Below are 18,793 nucleotides of genomic sequence, written 5' to 3' on the forward strand. Positions count from 1 at the left end.
GACATGCGAATCAGAACTCCTTTCCCATTGGTGTAATCGAATGGGAGAATCTCGCTGTTCTTTTCCAGGGAAAACTGCATTGCATCTTCGGTTTTAAATCGAATGAAAACCGATTTCTCATCGGAGATTTTATCAGCAGTTTCCATCTGCGATTTATCACCGGATATCGATTTTACAAAGCGGCTCATGTCCGCTAGAGATGGTTGAGCGGCAATCTCGGGGAAGAGAAAAGCCAACGTGTTTCTAATGTTCGCCTCACTGCACATGTCGACCGTGAACGATAAAACAAAGCACAAAAGCAAGCGCGCCAGTGAACCAACAATGTTCACATTGAAATGTGATCGTCCACTGATGAGGAGTGTTGAACCACACCGAGTTCGAGCAACGACTCAACGAAATGCCCATCTGGCAATACTATTAAAATCAAACCACACGTGCATTGAAACGTTAATAAAATCACTCTTGTCTGTCGCGTATTAGCGTCCACGCGCGTTTATTCGTTTCCGAATTACCTCGCTTTTACTTAACCTCAAAAGATCGGACAAGTCATCAATACGTCGAAGACGAAGTATATATGATAGGAAGAGGCCCAAAAGAGAACAATGTAAGCCACCCACCACGAGTTTGTATCGATGCTGACAAAATCAACACGCAGAAAAATATGACATAATTGAATTGAAAATATCATGTAGTAGAATCTACAATCATCGTATTTTTAAATTAAACGACATTATTTTATTATTTCAATAAATCCGTATTTTTAAAACAAAAAATTCCAGTTGAAAACGATTTTGCTGTATCGATAATATTTCAATTTTCTACATGCATTGATTCAACTCTGCAAATTTGTAGAAACAACAAAAATATGTTTAACTAAAAATAATTGAGTTTTTGTTTCGGTGTGTATAGTTTCAACAGCCGCCATTTTAAGATTTCAAACAATGTCTGCGGAAGCAAAATTGAGCTGGAAATTGTAAGCATCGACGAAGAAACCGTAAAATTCGTCGAGCTGCTCGAGAATTTTGGTTTATCAGTTGATACTATTAACGTAATTTTGGGTAAGTTGAATAGAACATGAAAGTTTGAAAATTTCACTTCGACGATTTTTTTTCTCAGCAAATCGATACACAGCCGAAACGCTTAAGATCGTCGAGCGGAAAGAAGTGGAGGAGCTTATTCCTCAACCTTTCCTAGCGGAGAGGACCAAGTTTATTCACGCTCTTAACGGGTGGCGAAAGCAGCAGGTACATATATTAAATTTGTTATTTGTTATTTAATTATCGTATGCAAATGTTAAAGTACAGGAAATTATTTTTCTAATTTTATGTTTTTGCAGAATCTCCCACTGCTATCAGGAGTCAGTAACGAAGCAGAAAAGATTCCTGAACCTGAAAAAGATATAACGCGGGAGAAGTGTACTGCCACGTATTTGATTACGTCTTCAGCAAAAGGTCGGGCGATTCTCGGAAAGTATGCTGTGAATCCGTTTCTATCTAGAACCGACAAGAAAGCCATCACACAGATCGTAGTGGACGAGTTTAAGGATCGCTTCTCAAAGTTGTCCTCATCTGAATTGGAGCAAAGGGCCGCAGAGTTGACAAAACTATTTCCCAGTGAGCCAAAGGTAAGAATAATGTTGATATTTGCTTTGAAAGGGGGTTGAAACAACTTTGCAACTCAACAGGATATTTGGTATCAATCACCATGGGGAACGGACAGCACAGGCCGTAAGATCAAGCTAAGGAAACAAGCAAAAGGAAAACTGTACGACCGCAACATCAATTACAAGCTGACCTCCACAGATGAATCACACCTACCGACCGCGTCTGAATCCGGAGCATCCCATTCGGCAGCTGGGATAAGTGACGAACAAAGTATTTAATTATATATTGTTTAAAAGTAACCTGTTTTACAATTTTTTATCTTACGTTTTAGTTGCGGAGTACCAGCTGGTCAAAAAGTGGATTATTCACAATCAAGATGAGTGGGAAGAGCTCAAGGCTAAGTGGAAACAAACTTCAAAATTAAGAATCTACGAACTATCAAAGAACAGCCACAAAAGCACCGCCTCGGTCATATCGGATTATCCAGTTCTGCGTAACCACAAAGCATACCAACTTGTCCAAATCGACTTCCAGCAACGATATCCAGAGAAAGAGAAATTACTTTACGATCGTTGGGACCAATTCCTGTCGGGCGTTTTTCCTATTTTGGAGGTTGAAATAACTGATGCTGAAGGCAAGACTTTGCTTAATCTACTGAGAGATCAAGAAATAACGAATGGTATAATATAATCATTTATTAACACAATTTGAAACATAATCAAATATTCCCTTCTCTAGATGGCCGAGGTCTCATAACAGTTATGCTGCTAGCCCACATGTTACCATGTCCTGTGCTGACAACATCCCAAAAGCGACGCTGGAAGCCATCAATCGTGGAGTCGCGAGACAGCGTGATCGTTGTGATTAAAAGCTTAACTGACCTTCAGACGACCTTGGCTAAATACTTCAAGTCATGTCGTGAAAAGGAATTAGAAACAACACCATTCATCGTAGTTCATGGAAGCGACCCGAAACGTCCCGAAGGGTTCTCGGTTTGGAACAACGTAGTTTCATACAAGCTACCAAACCTACAGAAAGCTTTCGACGTTTGCATCAAGCTATATAAATCTTACGACATCGAATTTCCTCGGCAATCTTCGCAGATATGGAACTTGCTGGCCACGTACCTCTACGGTTTTGAAGCTCCGCCTGGTCAAACTGTCGTTGGTGCCCTCTGCTCTTCCATTCGTAACAATACAACGACACAATGATTCGTTGTGTTGCACCACGATGCAAATGGACAAACAACTCGTTACATCGGTTACATGATCACCTAAACAAATACCACGGAAATCTTCAAGTCTACGAATGCAATATTGGTGATTGTACCAGAAAATACAATGTAAAATATTCATTTTATCGCCACCTGAAAACACATTTTAATGAACCACCAAAAGCAGAAACAGTCCTAAACATCGAAAAATCCAGTAACAGTTCAAACGATTTCGCTACAGCATATGCCGAAAATACACCTGATGATGTACATGAACAAACTGAGAATGGTTTCCTTTGTAATGAGCCTGCTGCAAGAAGTAATGTAAACCTAGAACCTCAACAAGACGCGCTATGCACTTCAAAATTGAATTCATTAATACAAGAAATAGAACTCCTTTCTCTAGATTTTGGCTTAAAATACTTAAACGCCAATACAATTCCACGAAAAGTTGTTTTCGATATTCAAAAAGATGTTAGATTGAAAATAATAGAGCCGTTTTCAGAGGCAATTAACATGATGGGTTTTCACGGCATGATAACGGATGAAGGGAAACAAATTTTAAGCCAAATGCTCTCGGCAGCAAATTTCGTAGAAACAGAATATAAGTATCTCAACAGATTGAAAGAGCTTGATCTGTATGTTGACCCGAAAGAATTTGTTATAAGCGACGAGCTTCTTCCTGGTGTCGTACACAATGAGCAGATGATGGATAACGACCCAGTGACAGGTAGAGTAATAATTAATAATTAATTGTCCAGTTTATTCATTATATGTACACTTTTACAGGTATTCTTCTGCCTTTGTCATTCACTTTGAGAAAGTACTTGGAATCCGAAGGAGTCATGGACACTTTAATTAATAGTATCATTCCATCTGATGATAACTATATTCGGAGTCTAATAGACGGGAGTGTTTGGAAAACCAGAACAGCAGGTCTCGATTCGATTCGATTCACTACTACCGATACAGTGTCACCTCATGCAGCACGTACCTCTATATGTGGAATTTATTGTTACATACCATGTCTACCTGCAAATGTTTTAACAAAATTAGAGAACATACTTGTTGTCGGTTATGTATTATCAGAAGATAGGAAAGAATATGACAATGAACGACTATTCATCAATCTCGTAAACACACTCATCGAACTAGAAACAGATGGCCTCGAAATCAATGTCAGAGGGGAAAAAGTCACAGTGTATTTCATGTTGGGGAATATTACTGGAGACAATTTGGGACTTTCTGGTATACTTGACTTAGTAGAATCTGCACGAGCGAATTTTTACTGTCGGATGTGTAAACGAAATAGAGAACAGAGAGAAAATGATACAATTGAACACCAGAGCTCTTTTAGGACTATACAAAATTATCAGGAGGATTTAATTTTAGATAACGTATCGATAACTGGTATTAAAAATAATAGTGTATTTAATCGCATACCATCTTTTCATATAGTTCTCAATGTTTACTTTGATTTAATGCATGACCTATGGGAGGGCATATGCATCTATGGATTAGGGCATTATTTGAATTACTTTATCAAAAGTAAAAAACTATTCACATTAGAGGATTTAAATTACCGAAAGAACTTATTTGTTTTTGGAAACCATAACTCATCTAATATTCCCAATGACATTAAAGATATAAATGTTGCGAAAAGTAAAGTAAAAATGACTGCGAGTGAAATCAAAACTCTAGTTATATTTCTTCCACTTATCATCGGTAGTCTAGTGCCTGCTTAAGATCCAGTTTGGAATCATTTCTGCGTATTACTAAAAATATGCCATATTCTGATGCTGCGGGAAATTTCACATGATCATTTGAATACCTTAAGAGAACTCGTACAAACTCATCATACTCAATATATAACGCTTTTTAATGACAATCTTAAGCCAAAGCATCACAACTTAATTCATTACGCATCATTTATTAAGTGTTCTGGTACACCTCGCCACCAATTGACGATGAGAGGGGAGGCAAAACAGAGAAGCCAAGCAGTATAGTAGAGTGAATAATAATAAAATCAACATTTGTAAATCACTCGGTATAAAGGCTAGTTTAAAATTTGCTTTCAATATTTTCAATAAACAGTTTATTCCTGCAACTGTTGACTTCAGCAAATCTAAATTTATGGTCAGCCAACTCAAAAATGATTTCATTTCACTTTTTAATGATAATTACAAAATTGACAGAACTGCAGTGAAATATGTTAATAAGTTTTTCAAACACGGATTCGAATTCACAAAGAATACCATTGTTTTAATACCACAGAAAGATCTGGCGAGTATTTATGAAATAGAAGACATAATACTGGATCAAGATGATAACGTAATTATGACATGTTATAACGTTCACTCCCGTTGCTTTGATGAACATTTTCAATCTTTTGAGATGTATAAAACAACGATCAAGACTGTAATTTCAGGTATAAACGATATAGAAATATGTGCCATTAATTTGCATAGGGTAGACGATAAGTTATATTTTAGATGTTGTAATTTAATGATAATAATAAATAATGTATAAATACATATATTTTACATTACTTTGAAAATTGAAAAATGGAATATATCTCAATTATGAAATCAACAAAACCTTTTTTTCTCCAATGCAAGAATATTATTTAAACCAAAGGATTTTTTTTCTAAACTAAAATATATTATTGTTGAAACAACAATATGGTTTTGTTGTTACGAAACGGCAGATTTTTTTACAATAATGATTTTTATTTATTGAACTACTATGTAATATTTTTGAATCAACAATGCGGATTGTTGTTATTTGACAGCTGAATATTTCATGGCATGTTTAGAAACAATATTTTGTTTTGTTGAAATAGACGATCGAATTTTTTGAATCAAAAATTATAGCCGGTAGGCCGTGAGTCTACAATAAATTTTGTTGAATCAATAACGAATTCTTTTGGAAATACAACTTATTTTTCTGCGTGAAGGTGGTGATATCTGATAACGATACCAGCAGAGAAATTCGGAGACGCATCATGGCAGGAAATCGTACGTACTTTGGTGTTTATAACTTAATTACGATACAGTCCTTATTGATGGCATATTATAGATGCTTGTTCCAATTAATTTTCACCCACTTGCTGGCTTACCCAGCAGTGTACCATTCATGTTTTTTTTAAATTGTCAAACATAATTATGTTGCTGCCAAGAAAGGCGCCGTAATTGCAAATAAGATTGATCCGTTGAAATGACTCATTCATACACCAAAACAATTGACCAAAAAGCAGCCGACTTGCTCCTGATTTTTAGGCTTTTGTAATTAGAGATGTCGCAAATTAATCGATTACTTCGATTAATCGATTCATCGTTGTGATAATCGATTAATTTTGAATCGATTATTACCCAACGATTAATCGATTCAATAATCGAGATGAATCGTGAGTAATCGATTAGTTACTGATCGATTAATCAGAATTTTACGACATCATAAAGATGACGAAAATTAATTGATTATTTCGATTAATCGATTCATCGTTGTGATAATCGATTAATTTTGAATCGATTACTATACAATGATTAATCGATTCAATAATCGACTAGAATCAAGAGTAATCGATTAGTAACTAATCGATTAATCGGGATTTTACGACATCTCTATTTGTAATATCAAGGGACCAAATATCATCGTTCGTTTCGTATTGTTTCCACCCAGACCACGCCTCAAGCAACCTACCTGAATGTCTGCAAATTCTCTCCAATTCCAGATGCAACGGTTTCTGGCGACTCGAGATTGCTTAGCTACCCAGCATTAAGGACCAAAGTGAGATTCCACTATCGAGACTAACGAGACACCATGCAAGCAGCACACGAAGCAGTGATGTAATGTGTTGCAGGTAACACTCTATGACCTACACTGAAATTTATTACTTACTTTAAATCAAGAAGAGACAGCACTCGACGACTTTCACAATACAATCGCGTAAGTATTTTGTTTTTTAATATATGGAATACGTGTGTAGTTTCATAGGATATATGTAAATATTTAATAAAACTGTATTATACTTGATGCCCGGTATATTCTAGTTCAGTGCGTAAAGAACCAACGATGACAGTCCCTATTTGAACTGTGAAGCGCTGATTCTCAAACCGATCACATCCTTGCCTATTTCGGCCACCCGGCAGACTGCGCACGTCACGCCCTTATATGGTGGCAGATAGGACGCCGTACAGAGGGAGCACTTCTCCTCCGGCTTTCCCCGGTAGATGGGCTTGTACGTGACGGCGCATAACGTGAACGGGTTGTGCTCATCGTACTGCAGGGTGTGCTCGTCGGTTTCGTTCATTTCGCATGCCTGCAGGATTTTCCGAGCTTGCTGAGCAACTTCCGGCCGAGGGCCAAGTTCGAGCAGACGCCGCGCGAACGATGCGGCGGTTTTATAATTTTTCAGTTTGAAGAAAAGATTCAAAGCGGTTCGGAGGGTGAGGATCTGATGCACCGGCTGGAGATTAACGTGCGTGAAGTAGGCAGCTAGTTCACAAATGCGTTTCTGTTCGTCGAGTGTGTTCTTCGGCAATCCCTTGCGAATGGTTTCCATCTGAAGGCCAACAACGTACTCGCGACAGATGGTCATGAGTTGTTGTGCTTCGGCGATCTCTTGGCGGGATTCTACTACGAGAAGGGGAATGCACAGAATTATATGTTGAAGCTTTTCGATGGCTTCCGTAAATTTGCCAGTGGTTGTAAGTTGATAGCAGGATTGTAAGGTCTGAACAAGGTCGTTCAGTTTGAAAGCTAAGGTCGGATGACAATTCTTTATATTAATTTCCTTCCAATTGCGGTTCGGGTGGGCTCCAAGTGGACCAATGTTTGGCAAGCAAGTGTATGAAGTCTTGGATCCGATATGTGACTCCATGAAAAGATCCTTATAAGGGGCAAAATTTACCACTCCGATCTGGTCATGCAACAATCGGAACGCAGTTTCGAAAGATCCAGCCCGTACGTGATCCGCAGCTAGCTGAGAATTGATAGTCCAGAAGTGCGATGGAGGCAAACCCTTTGGCGGAACAGCGTAGAAACCCTTGTCTCCAGCAGCACTGGCGGAAATTTTCGACATAAGTTCCTCTGGCAGTTCGAGATCTTCATCGCCCACATCCCAGCCAACTCCTTCGCCTCCTTCGATTTTGACGTCATCATCATCCTTGGCGTCCTCGAACTTATCTTCGTCCTTCAAATCGTCATCCACACCCCAACCATCTTCATCCGCAGCTTCCGCTACGGTCTCAGTGGCAGCCAGTGCTTGATGGACAGTAGCAGCTCCACGGGACATCATAGTTCCTTCGAAGAAGCCCTTCGATACGGTCAGAAGCGGCCAGTTGCTTTCGGCTTGCTGAATTGGAACTGGTGGTCGCAAGAACATGGCATTTGGCTTAACCTCCGGGAGATCCTTTCCTGCGGAGGTGATTGTCTCAGCCAGTTGAGTGGCATCCTCCTCGAGGCCGTGTGTTTTTGCAGTCAAATATGCCAAAGATGTCTGGTTGCAGTTCTTGAGAATCGATACGCGTTCTTTGACGTCTCCGAGCAGCAAGGCTCCTTGGTACTGCGCAGAAACATCCTTCCGAATTTCAGCAATTTTGTTCATTTTCTTCAGCTTCTCCAAATTTCCGGTGATCAGATACAGGAAAGACAATTTATCGAAGTTTTTGGTGCGTTGGTAGCACATTTCTACCACTTGATGGTTACCTTGCATGAGAGCGACCTAAAATTTTAAAAATAAATGTAATTTGCAGAACTTTTTCAAATTCAGGAGGCATACGATGAAATCCACTAATGACCGGTCTATCCCTCACCACGTGTTTAACAAATGGTAACAAATAGACAACCAACACAACTGAAAAATCACATTACAATTACTGACAAATCAAACCAAGCGCCAACAAAAAATTACCAATTTTGCTGACTTCCGACAAGCTTTTGACAAGCTTCTGTTTATTGAATTTAATTAACCGCAAATTCTATCGGATATCCCTCAACCCCATAACTGAGAATATTCTACAATTGTAGGTACGTATGAATTGAAAAGAAATGACATCCGTTTTTTTTTATGCGAACTACAGAATATTTCAACTCAATCAAAAAGCCGCTTGGTGTGATTTGGCCGAACCCCGACCATACAGGGGCTGCGAAATGGTGAGTTGACATCCGGGAAGGGGCGCCTAACATAGCTCTGGTCCTCACAAGTTCCAATACTCACGCTTCCACGGGTCTTCCGATGACAATTGACCGCCAGCTAAGGGTTGCGTACTTAGCTGGTAGTGCAGCCTGGGCACTGTTGTCCTTCTGACATCAGCTAGAGTGAGAGGGTGCGTCCTGTGGGGTCTGCCTAGGATGTGGTGGGGTTCGACAGTGGGCTCTGTTGAACTTCTATAAAAAGCTGCATGTGTCCCCAAGCAGGCCCTATCAAAGCGACCGTGTGCCGCTCAAAGCGCACTAGCCTAGTCCTGGTGTTGGGTGGGACTTTAAACAAATTTGACCCGACTGATCGAGCGTCTGTCCACCAAGGAGGTGCGGCTCCAACAGCGTCTGTTCTGGCATCCAGCGGCTGAGTATGAAATGCTATTCCCCGGAAGCTATACCTAAGATGGCAGCCCCATCCCGGTGGATAGGGAACCTTGGGCCAACAACCTACTGTTCCCGAAACATCAATTTGTTCGAGAATCCGATAATGAAAGAATACGGACTAATTTTACGGCGACGACTCTTAGCGCGAAACAACGGACACGAATAGGAACATGGAACGTTTTAACCCTAGCCCAGCAGGGTAAATTGGCACAACTTGCCAATGAGGCACGCCGCATGAAGCTTGAGATCCTGGGACTGAGTGAAGTCTGTTGGTCAAACTTTGGAGAACACAGCACGCCGTCGGGACAAGTTCTCCTATACTCTGGTTTACGAGGTGAACACGCTCCCCGGCATCGCGGAGTTAACTTCCTACTAAGCGCCCAGGCACACCCTGCGCTTATGAAGTGGGAACCTATAAGTGAAAGGATAATCGTTGCCAGATTTAGAACATGGGTCCGAAACCTTACTATAATCCAATGTTATGCGCCAACCGATGCTGCCGATCTGCAAGACAAAGAGAACTTCTACAGTCAACTCAATGCCGTCGTAGATAGAATTCCGAAGGGTGATATCAAGATCTGTTTGGGCGACTTCAATGCGAAGATCGGATCCGACAACTCGAACCATGAGCGCATTATGGGACGCCATGGTCTCGGAGAAATGAGCGAAAACGGAGAGCTGTTCGCAGAATTTTGTGGTAATAACGACATGGTGATCGGGGGATCGCTCTTCCCTCATCGACCGGTTCACAAGGTCACGTGGGTCTCCCGTGACGGCTTTACAGAAAATCAAATCGACCACATCTGCATCAGCCGAAAATGTAAACGGAGCCTTCTTGATGTACGGAATAAACGTAGTGCCGATATCGCGTCTGATCATCACCTCCTCATCGGCGAAATACGCCTGCGCATTGCGCGGATTCGTCGGCAGGAGGAAAGAGTTGGACGACGATTCAACACACGCCGACTGGAAGATGCCACGGTGAAACGGTCCTTCGTTGAAGAACTGGAGACGCGTGCTGCAGATATTCCGGAAGGTGGCAGCGTGGAAGACCAATGGACCGCCATCAAGAATGCCTTCATCACCACCAGCGAGAACAATCTGGGCGAACTACGCACCCAGAGAAAACAATGGATCACCGATGCGACCTGGAGAAAGATAGAGGAGCGAAGAGAAGCCAAAGCCGCGATAGAGCGATCGAAAACCAGAGGAGCCAAAGTCTTAGCCCGTCAACGATACGCGGCTCTTGAGAAGGAAGTAAAACGCTCATGTCGACGGGACAAGCGAGCGTGGGCAGACTCTCTGGCCGACGAAGGAGAGAGAGCCGCCGCAACCGGGGACATTCGCCTCCTCTACGATATCTCACGACGCTTAAGCGGAGCGAAGATGAATGCAACGATGCCTGTGAAAGACGCGAATGATCAGTTATTGACCGACCCAACTGACCAGCTGAAACGCTGGTTCGAGCACTTCGAACAACTTTTTCAAGTGCCAGCCAGGCCATCACCACCTCGGCATGACCTGCCTAGGATCCGACGTATAACACGCGTCAATACCGAAGCTCCATCACTGCTAGAGATTCAAACAGCCATCCAAAGCATGAAATCGAATAAAGCCCCAGGGGTCGACCGCATATCAGCCGAGATGCTCAAAGCTGACCCCATGACATCCGCTCAACTACTGCATCGTTTATTTCGTAATATCTGGGACACCGCAACTTTCCCGGTCGACTGGATGCAAGGTATCTTAGTGAAGGTGCCCAAAAAGGGTGACCTGACTGTATGCGATAACTGGCGAGGCATTATGTTGCTGTGTACCGTTCTCAAAGTTCTGTGCAAAATTATCCTAGCCCGGATTCAGGAGAAGATCAATGCGACTCTCCGGCGGCAGCAAGCCGGATTCCGTGCCGGAAGATCCTGTGTGGACCATATTGTCACGCTCCGCATCATTTTGGAGCAGGTCAACGAATTCCAAGAGTCCCTTTACTTGGTATTCATTGACTAGGAAAAGCTTTCGACCGTCTCAATCACGAGAATATGTGGGGCGCCCTGAGACGCAAGCGGGTTCCTGAGAAAATCATCGGCCTCATCGAAGCACAGTACGAGGCCTTTTCGTGTAGAGTGCTGCACAATGGGGTCCTGTCCGACCCTATCCGGGTCGTAGCTGGTGTGAGGCAAGGATGTATTCTATCACCGTTACTGTTCCTCATCGTAATCGATGAGATTCTGGTAGATGCGATTGACCGTGAACCAAACCGCGGGCTGTTATGGCAGCCTATAACCATGGAGCACCTAAACGACTTCGAATTGGCGGATGACGTTGCACTACTCGCGCAACGGCGCTCTGATATGCAGAGTAAGCTCAACGACCTTGCCGATCGCTCCTCCTCGGCAGGTTTAGTCATCAACGTCAACAAAACCAAATCGTTGGGTGTAAACACGGTGACTCCTTCCAGTTTCACAGTAGCCGGGCAACCAGTGGAGAATGTTGAAAGCTTCCAATATCTTGGTAGCCAAATGGCGTCAGACGGCGGTACCAAGATCGACATAGGCGCACGGATCAAGAAAGCAAGGGCTGCCTTTGCGAGTTTAAGAAATATCTGGAAAAACAGGCAGATAAGTGAACGCACCAAAATACGAATTTTCAACTCTAACGTGAAATCTGTGCTGTTATACGCTAGCGAAACATGGTGTGTATCAGTGGAGAACACTCAACGGCTGCAGGTGTTCATTAACAGATGCCTGCGGTATATAATTCGGGCCTGGTGGCCTCACAACTGGATCTCAAACAACGAGCTCCATCGTCGTTGTCACCAGAGGCCGATAACAACAGAAATTCGGAATCGGAAGTGGGGCTGGGTCGGCCACACTCTACGTAGGGCGGAAACGAAATCTGTAAGCAAGCATTAGACTGGAACCCAGCGGGACATCGCAGCAGAGGCAGACCCAGAGGCTCATGGCGGCGAAGCCTCAATAAAGAAATAAAAGAAGTCGACCGAAATCTAACCTGGCAACAGGTTAAAGCGATAGCCGGGCATCGCTCAGGATGGAGATCTTTCAAGTCGGCCCTTTGCACCACCGGAGGTGTACAGGATCCATAAGTAAGTAAGTAAGTGACCATACAGGGGTTAGACAAAAAGGTTGAGATAGGTAAAATTATGTCGAAATTCAAATAATCATAACTTTGCGTATCATTATCCGATTTTGAACCAGGACCATCAGAAGCGGACACTCTTCTAGTATACTGTCCCTTTGCAAAACCTAAGATTGGTACTTGGCCACCGGAGATGTTCCGGGTTTTCCGAGGGTATGTTCAAGATGCATTTTTTCCACAGCTTGTCATTTTATGTGACGTTTACTTTTATCCTGTTTTATTCTTTCTCTAAAAACTAGAACTAATATGCCGACCAATGGTGGCTGTAGATCGAGAATCCTTCTAAATTACGGAGAGATATGGCCATTTCCGTGAAAACGGTACTGGGAACATGATGAAATGATAACAGATCGAAATAATGCAAATATGAGTAATCTGACTTCATAGCTTTGCGAGACGATGATTACAGAAACATTTCCAGAATGATAATGTTCACTGCCACCCTTACAGCAGGTTCCATGGGCCTTCCAGGAGGGGGCGGGTTTGGCACCATCTGGAACCATGCATATATGGGTGTGAAAAGTCATGTTTTTCCAAGACGATGAATGTAGGATCTTTATTAAAGATACATTATGGTGACTGTAAGACTTTCTGGCCAATTTGTAATAGGTTCCGGGTGTTCTGCGAAAGTGACATTTGTTCAGGGTGTATGGCCAATCTCGTACCGTTTTCACGAAAATGGCCATATCTCTGCGTATATCTAACGGATTTTCAATCTGCAGCCAGCATTGATCAGCATATTAATTCTAGTTTCTGGGGAATGCATAAAACATGATGGCAGTAAAAGTCATATAAAATGACAAGCAGAAGAAAAACTGCATTTTTAATATACCTTCAGAAAACCCGGAACATTTCCGGTGGCCAAGGCCCAATCAAAGGTTTTGCATGGGTATCGTATACTAGAAGAGTTTCCGCGTCCGATGGTCCCAGTTTCATCAAAATCGGATCATTCTACGCAAAGTTATGCTGATTTGAACTTCGAAATTTTTTTGCATATCCCAACCTTTTTGTCTAACCCCTGTATATGCTAAGTCGTAAAAGTGTTTTTCATCGTGATAAAGTTTTTCTTTGTTGAGATTTGTGCTTCTAAATATTGGAGAAAGATTATGACGCGTCTTAAATCTCAATCAGATGATTATCTTTAAATTTTAATAAACTTGATAAGCTTCAGCTCAGCTAGTAAATGTTTCAATTATTTCTAATAAGGTCATTACAACTATTTAATAAAAGTTATGGTATCCAAAAGGTCAGGGGGATAATAAAACATAAATATTAAAATGAACAAAAATCATTTGGCTATGGATGCAAGACAACCGGTCATGTATAGAAAACAAAGTAAAAGTATTTTGACTGACGATCATTAACTCTTGGTTATACCTATCCAATATTCAACTTATTCCAAACGATCCGATCATCATATTGACAATTTATACAAACGTACCTGAGCCAATCGCTCCCAACACTGCTTATCATCCAGTGCCTTGGCCGCCTCCAGCGCGACTTCTATATTTCCGCATTCCAGTGCCAATCCGAAGCGAGTCTTTTCATCCTTCACAAAGTGCAGCGCCACCTCAGGATAACCCTTCTGCTGAAGATAAGCAATAATGCTCTGCCCAACCAGTCGAGCATTGCGAACCATGTGCAACACCTCCTCGTACTTTCTGTTGATCAACGCCAGTTTGAATTTATATTCGGTCGTGTCGATGTTGAGCACGCGGGTACGACACTCCCGATCCAAACAGAACACCTGACTGTTCTTAACCCGAGTAATATAAATCGGGAGGTCCAATGTGCGAATAATTCCATGATCTCCATTGATGATGGCGTACTTGATGTGGTTGGAAGTGGTGTAGATGAACACCCCGGATTCGTCCCAAGCACCACTCTTGATGCGGGCACTTTCGTGAATGGAGCACAGAAGATCCAATCGACGGTTGCAGATATTGAGAGTGTGTTTCGCAAGCAGAGCCACATGACTCATATCCGCAGACCAAACGACATATTTGCACTTGGCGATCTTGACCTGTGCCAAAGTGCGTAGCTGCTGAACATCAAACAAGGTCACGTGCTCCGGTTCACGAAGCAACAACATACCAGTTCCAGCGTAGAAGATTTCGTCACAAACTGGAGTCTGGATCTTCTTGGTGACCTCATTCTTGAAGTTCTTGATTACCAACTGGTTCGAACGATCCAAAACGGCAAAACGATTACGTGCCACCCAAACAGCAGTCATTCCCGAAGAACGTTTGCTATCACTTTCGCTGTTCTGCGAGTTGCTATCCTTCTGAGGAATGCTGTAAAGGTCATAAGTACTGTTTTCCAAGTTGGAAGTTCTGGTGCAGAGAAGAACCGCATTTAAAGCAGGGTTATATGACATACTGTAGACGGGGGTCTTCCCACCGCCGCGAATTGTCATCACAACCGAATCTGTAGTCGTATTGAAATCGAGTTCGCGGAGGAACCGCTCCTTGACGTAGTACAGACAGTTTCCGTAGACTGCATATGCCGGACGTTCGCGTTCCAACTTGAAAACGATCATTCCCGAATCGTGACCAGCAGCAAATAAATTCAAATTGGGATGTGCAGCCAGAATCCAGAACCGCTCATGTTCCCTTCTGAAGGTATGGATACACTGCCGCTTGGTCATGTCCCAAACCCGAATACTCTTGTCCTCGCTGTTCGAAACGATAAGTTCTGCCCGTGGATGGAACAGTACGCAGGAAACGTTGTTGTAATGTCCCCGGCAAGTATCTACTTCCCATGCCTTGTACTCATTCATTCTCCACAACTTAATCTGGCGATCGTCCGCTCCAGATACAATCAACGGTAACGTCGGATGGAAGTTGGCCCAATTTACTCCCCGATCATGACCTTCCAGAACATGTTTAACTACGGCATCCGCCTGTCCGAACAAATCCGTTGCCGTCGGATTCTTCAAATGGTCATCCAATCCAGATGGTCCCGGCGCAACATTTTTCTTCCTCAGCCCGGAAATGTCCCAAATTCGCACGGTCTGATCCAGCGAGGCAGACACGATGATATCATCCGTCGGATGAAATTGGGCGCACATCACGTAGTGATTATGTCCGGTAAGCACGCAAATACAGGACCGTGACTGCCAGTTCCAAATCCGAATGGTCTGATCGTCGGATGCACTCAAAATCCACGGATACTCATGATGGAACACCGTCGTCCGCACGTAGTCCAAATGACCTAGCAGCGAGAAAATACACCGCCTTTGCTTGTAGTTCCAGACTTTGATCTTGAAGTCGTCTCCCCCGGACACGAACAGCGGCTGTTGGCTGTGAAAAGCAATCCCACGAACGGGCCCATCATGTTCGTCGAACTTCTCGATCAGGGTGCTGATGCGGTAGTCCCACAGCTGAATCACACCACTGTGCAAACTATTTCATGGGGCAAAAATTGTATTCGCAATCAAAATCCGATTTTTCAATAACAAAAAAATGAATACCTGGCTAAAATCCATGGCCGCTTTGGGTGGAATGAGAGACCCTTCACTCGAGCCGACTTTGTTTCGAAATTTGTGAGCATTTCCTTTCGCTGCTTTTGAACTTCTTCACTTTCAATTTGTCCTTTACTGAAGTTCCAAAAAGCGGACCACTGTACTGGATACAACAAGAATTATTTTAAGCAAATTCACGGGAGTTGTAAAAATGTCGCAATAAATTTTCGGTCTATCTGATTTTTCTCCTCCCTGAAGTTGTATGTTGACACGTCGAACGAAATCTGTCAGTTTGGTCTAGATAAGATTTCAACTCCAATGGGCATTCAGAATTTCTCGCTTAGCTCTGTCTCATTTGGAGAATTAAACTTAAAAGTGACAGTTCGAAAATTAGCAAATAACCCAGTCATAAGAATGGCTGGTGCTACCCAGCAATTCCAATAAGACATCGATGCTAAATGATTCGATATCTGTCAAATGTAATCTTGCTCTGCGAGCAGGGTTATTTGATAATTATTGAAATGTCACTTTTAAGTTTAATTTCAGTTTGATTCTCCAAATGAGACAGACCTTAATATACTATTAGCAGACCCCACACGAGGCATATATTGACAATACTTTTTTCGTCAAACTTTTCATCAAACTTTTCTTCAATATTTTCACTGATTAGCCGGCATGGTCGTAGCTGAAGAAAAACTCAATTTTTTCGTGAACTAATACGAATCAAATAGCGGTATAACGCACAAAACACGCACACACTCAACCGTCATCGACTCCTGTGGGCAAACTGCGGGGAGAGATGAGGGGAAATATTGAAAAGAATATCAAACTTTTCTGATTTCCCTCAATATTTACTTCAATATTTTGGGTTCGCACTCACACTATCAATCTTTTTCTTCAATAATCAAGAGTTTGTCAAACTTTTTCCGTCGTGTGGGGTCTGCTATTGAGATTCTCACGTCCGAATGTGTGAGTGGCGTTAAAAGGAAAACAAACACTCCTAGATGGTGCTACTCAGCAAAGTTTGGGTGAAAATTAGTATATTTCCATATATTTTTTAACTCCTTCGCAACCATCGTGATGACTCGATCAACTTTGAGGTTATGAGCAGAAGGAAAACAAACATGTATTTACACATGCCGAATTGCACATCAGTGTGCGAGCGTTAAACGTCACTCATCTCTATAAGGACACACCTGAGACGAGACCGGCAAAGACAGCTTCTTTTTCCTTGTTTTGACGCTTGTTCTTCTTTTTATCACAGTTGATTATCGAGCTTCAACTGTTTCCTTGACTGTTTCACCTAAGCCCCGGGTGGACTTTTGTGTGCACAATATACATAAAAATGAATTTCTGTCTGTCTGAACCTTATAGACTCGGAAAGTACTGAACCGATCGGCGTGAAAATTTGTATGCAGGGGTTTTTGGGACCGGGGAAGGTTCTTAAGATGGTTTGAGACCCCTCCCCACTCTAGAAGGGAGGGCTCCCATACAAATGAAACACAAATTACTGCATAACTTAAGAACTAATAAGAGAATAAACCAATTTTAGGCGAAACAAAGTTCGTCGGGTCTGCTAGTACATAATAAACCGAGGCTAGAAGTGCTCGGCGAAACTTAACAGCAAATATTAAAAGAGCTGAGGCAAATTCATCGACCAGCTGGGCAAAGCATTCTTTAATCAATGAAGTTGGCGCTCGAGGTCAGTCATGTCAAAGGAGAAGGGCACAAGTTTTTTTTTCCTGCTGAAAAGTTCAGAAAATGACGGAATATCCCGCGAAATTCGGCATATATGGGGTTGCTTTTATCCTTCTTTTATGCGGCATGTGCCGGCTCTCTCGGCTCTCTCGGTGGTTTCCATTTACGGAACTGGAATTTCTAATACTAATTCAAAGTTTATTGCACGAGTCGAATAAGGCAAGCAAGCTTCAGTTAAATGATTTCAGCTAGACAATAATAGCTCTTCTGAACGCATGCTTGAATTTATTTGGATGCTTTACATTCTCCACATCCTTGGCGTCACAAGAAGAATCCGACAAAACGACAGACGTTGAGGGTGGTTATGAGTCCATTCGATCTGACTGGTTATTAATGCTTCTTTATGATTCATCGCAAGATATTGTCAGTTTCGCTGGTAACAAAACGCGCCGATCACTTTTTAAGCACCTTTAAAATCGTCGCCAATATCATTATTTTCAATCTGTGGTAGTTCAAAGCCAAATTATGAAAATATGCATGAAAAATAGTACTAAATTTCGGGAAATAATGTGATTATTGAAATCAAACAATTTTGGTCACAGTTGATTTGACAGATCTTATGGCCATTTTTGCTGGCGACGATTTCGGCGACGATTTGCTTTGCGACGATTTCAAATCGTCGCGGCCGATAAGGTGGGAAATTGATAATAATTATCGAGGATCCATGAAGGGCAAAAATGGAGTGAGATGAACTGGTCCCAAAGGCTTGAGATATGGACACACTAATTTGCTTATTGGACCAGTATTCACCAGTGAAATACAGTAGACGTGTAGACGTTCGATAACAGCAAATCATTTAACTGCAATGCTTTTTAACTGCAATTCGATAGTTGCAACAGTTTTGCAGTTATCGGACCGCTAAACTTCAAACTGATGTCAGACTCAATGACAGCTGCATTGCGCTGCACATTTAGATGCACTTTTATTGCATCTGACGTCGATATTGACAACCGTTTGACGTCTAGAATGCATTGCAGTTATCGAACGGCATTCGTTAACTGAAAAGTAAACATT

At 42.2% G+C, this 18,793-nt stretch overlaps 3 protein-coding genes across 3 annotated transcripts in view; 2 read left to right on the plus strand and 1 right to left on the minus strand.

The window, feature by feature from the left end:
- Positions 1 to 6,852, plus strand: part of LOC134212790 (mediator of RNA polymerase II transcription subunit 16) — a 40,505-nt gene extending 33,653 nt beyond the window's left edge. Inside the window, exon 7 of the mRNA XM_062690956.1 lies at positions 6,551 to 6,852. Within this exon, the coding sequence (XP_062546940.1) occupies positions 6,551 to 6,584 (34 nt within the window). The 3' untranslated portion in view covers positions 6,585 to 6,852. The remainder of the gene's footprint in view (positions 1 to 6,550) is intronic.
- Positions 265 to 3,846, plus strand: LOC134216330 (uncharacterized). The gene is made up of 7 exons (XM_062695243.1): positions 265 to 446; positions 910 to 1,058; positions 1,117 to 1,244; positions 1,337 to 1,624; positions 1,685 to 1,874; positions 1,936 to 2,283; positions 2,343 to 3,846. Exons 1-7 carry the CDS (start codon positions 265 to 267, stop codon positions 2,813 to 2,815), a joined length of 1,758 nt encoding a protein of 585 aa, XP_062551227.1. The 3' UTR covers positions 2,816 to 3,846.
- Positions 6,667 to 16,289, minus strand: LOC134212789 (coatomer subunit alpha). Its single transcript, XM_062690954.1, has 3 exons — positions 16,031 to 16,289; positions 14,000 to 15,962; positions 6,667 to 8,542 (listed from the first exon to the last, which is right to left on the minus strand). Exons 1-3 carry the CDS (start codon positions 16,108 to 16,110, stop codon positions 6,902 to 6,904), a joined length of 3,684 nt encoding a protein of 1,227 aa, XP_062546938.1. The 5' UTR covers positions 16,111 to 16,289; the 3' UTR covers positions 6,667 to 6,901.
- Positions 16,290 to 18,793: the final 2,504 nt, after the last annotated feature.

Source organism: Armigeres subalbatus, chromosome 2 (assembly GCF_024139115.2).
Source record: "Armigeres subalbatus isolate Guangzhou_Male chromosome 2, GZ_Asu_2, whole genome shotgun sequence".
NCBI classification, from domain to species: domain Eukaryota; kingdom Metazoa; phylum Arthropoda; class Insecta; order Diptera; family Culicidae; genus Armigeres; species Armigeres subalbatus.

What these genes read in the sequence shown, in the direction of transcription:
- LOC134216330 (XM_062695243.1), top strand. Translation starts at nt 265, where the DNA reads ATGTCGACCGTGAACGATAAAACAAAGCACAAAAGCAAGCGCGCCAGT. An exon ending in TACTATTAACGTAATTTTGG is followed by an intron (nt 1,059 to 1,116) that starts GTAAGTTGAATA and finishes TTTTTTTCTCAG; the next exon opens with CAAATCGATACACAGCCGAA. An exon ending in TGGGATAAGTGACGAACAAA is followed by an intron (nt 1,875 to 1,935) that starts GTATTTAATTAT and finishes CTTACGTTTTAG; the next exon opens with TTGCGGAGTACCAGCTGGTC.
- LOC134212789 (XM_062690954.1), bottom strand. Translation starts at nt 16,110, where the DNA reads ATGCTCACAAATTTCGAAACAAAGTCGGCTCGAGTGAAGGGTCTCTCA. An exon ending in CGGCCATGGATTTTAGCCAG is followed by an intron (nt 15,963 to 16,030) that starts GTATTCATTTTT and finishes CCCATGAAATAG; the next exon opens with TTTGCACAGTGGTGTGATTC. An exon ending in GTTGGGAGCGATTGGCTCAG is followed by an intron (nt 8,543 to 13,999) that starts GTACGTTTGTAT and finishes TTAAAATTTTAG; the next exon opens with GTCGCTCTCATGCAAGGTAA.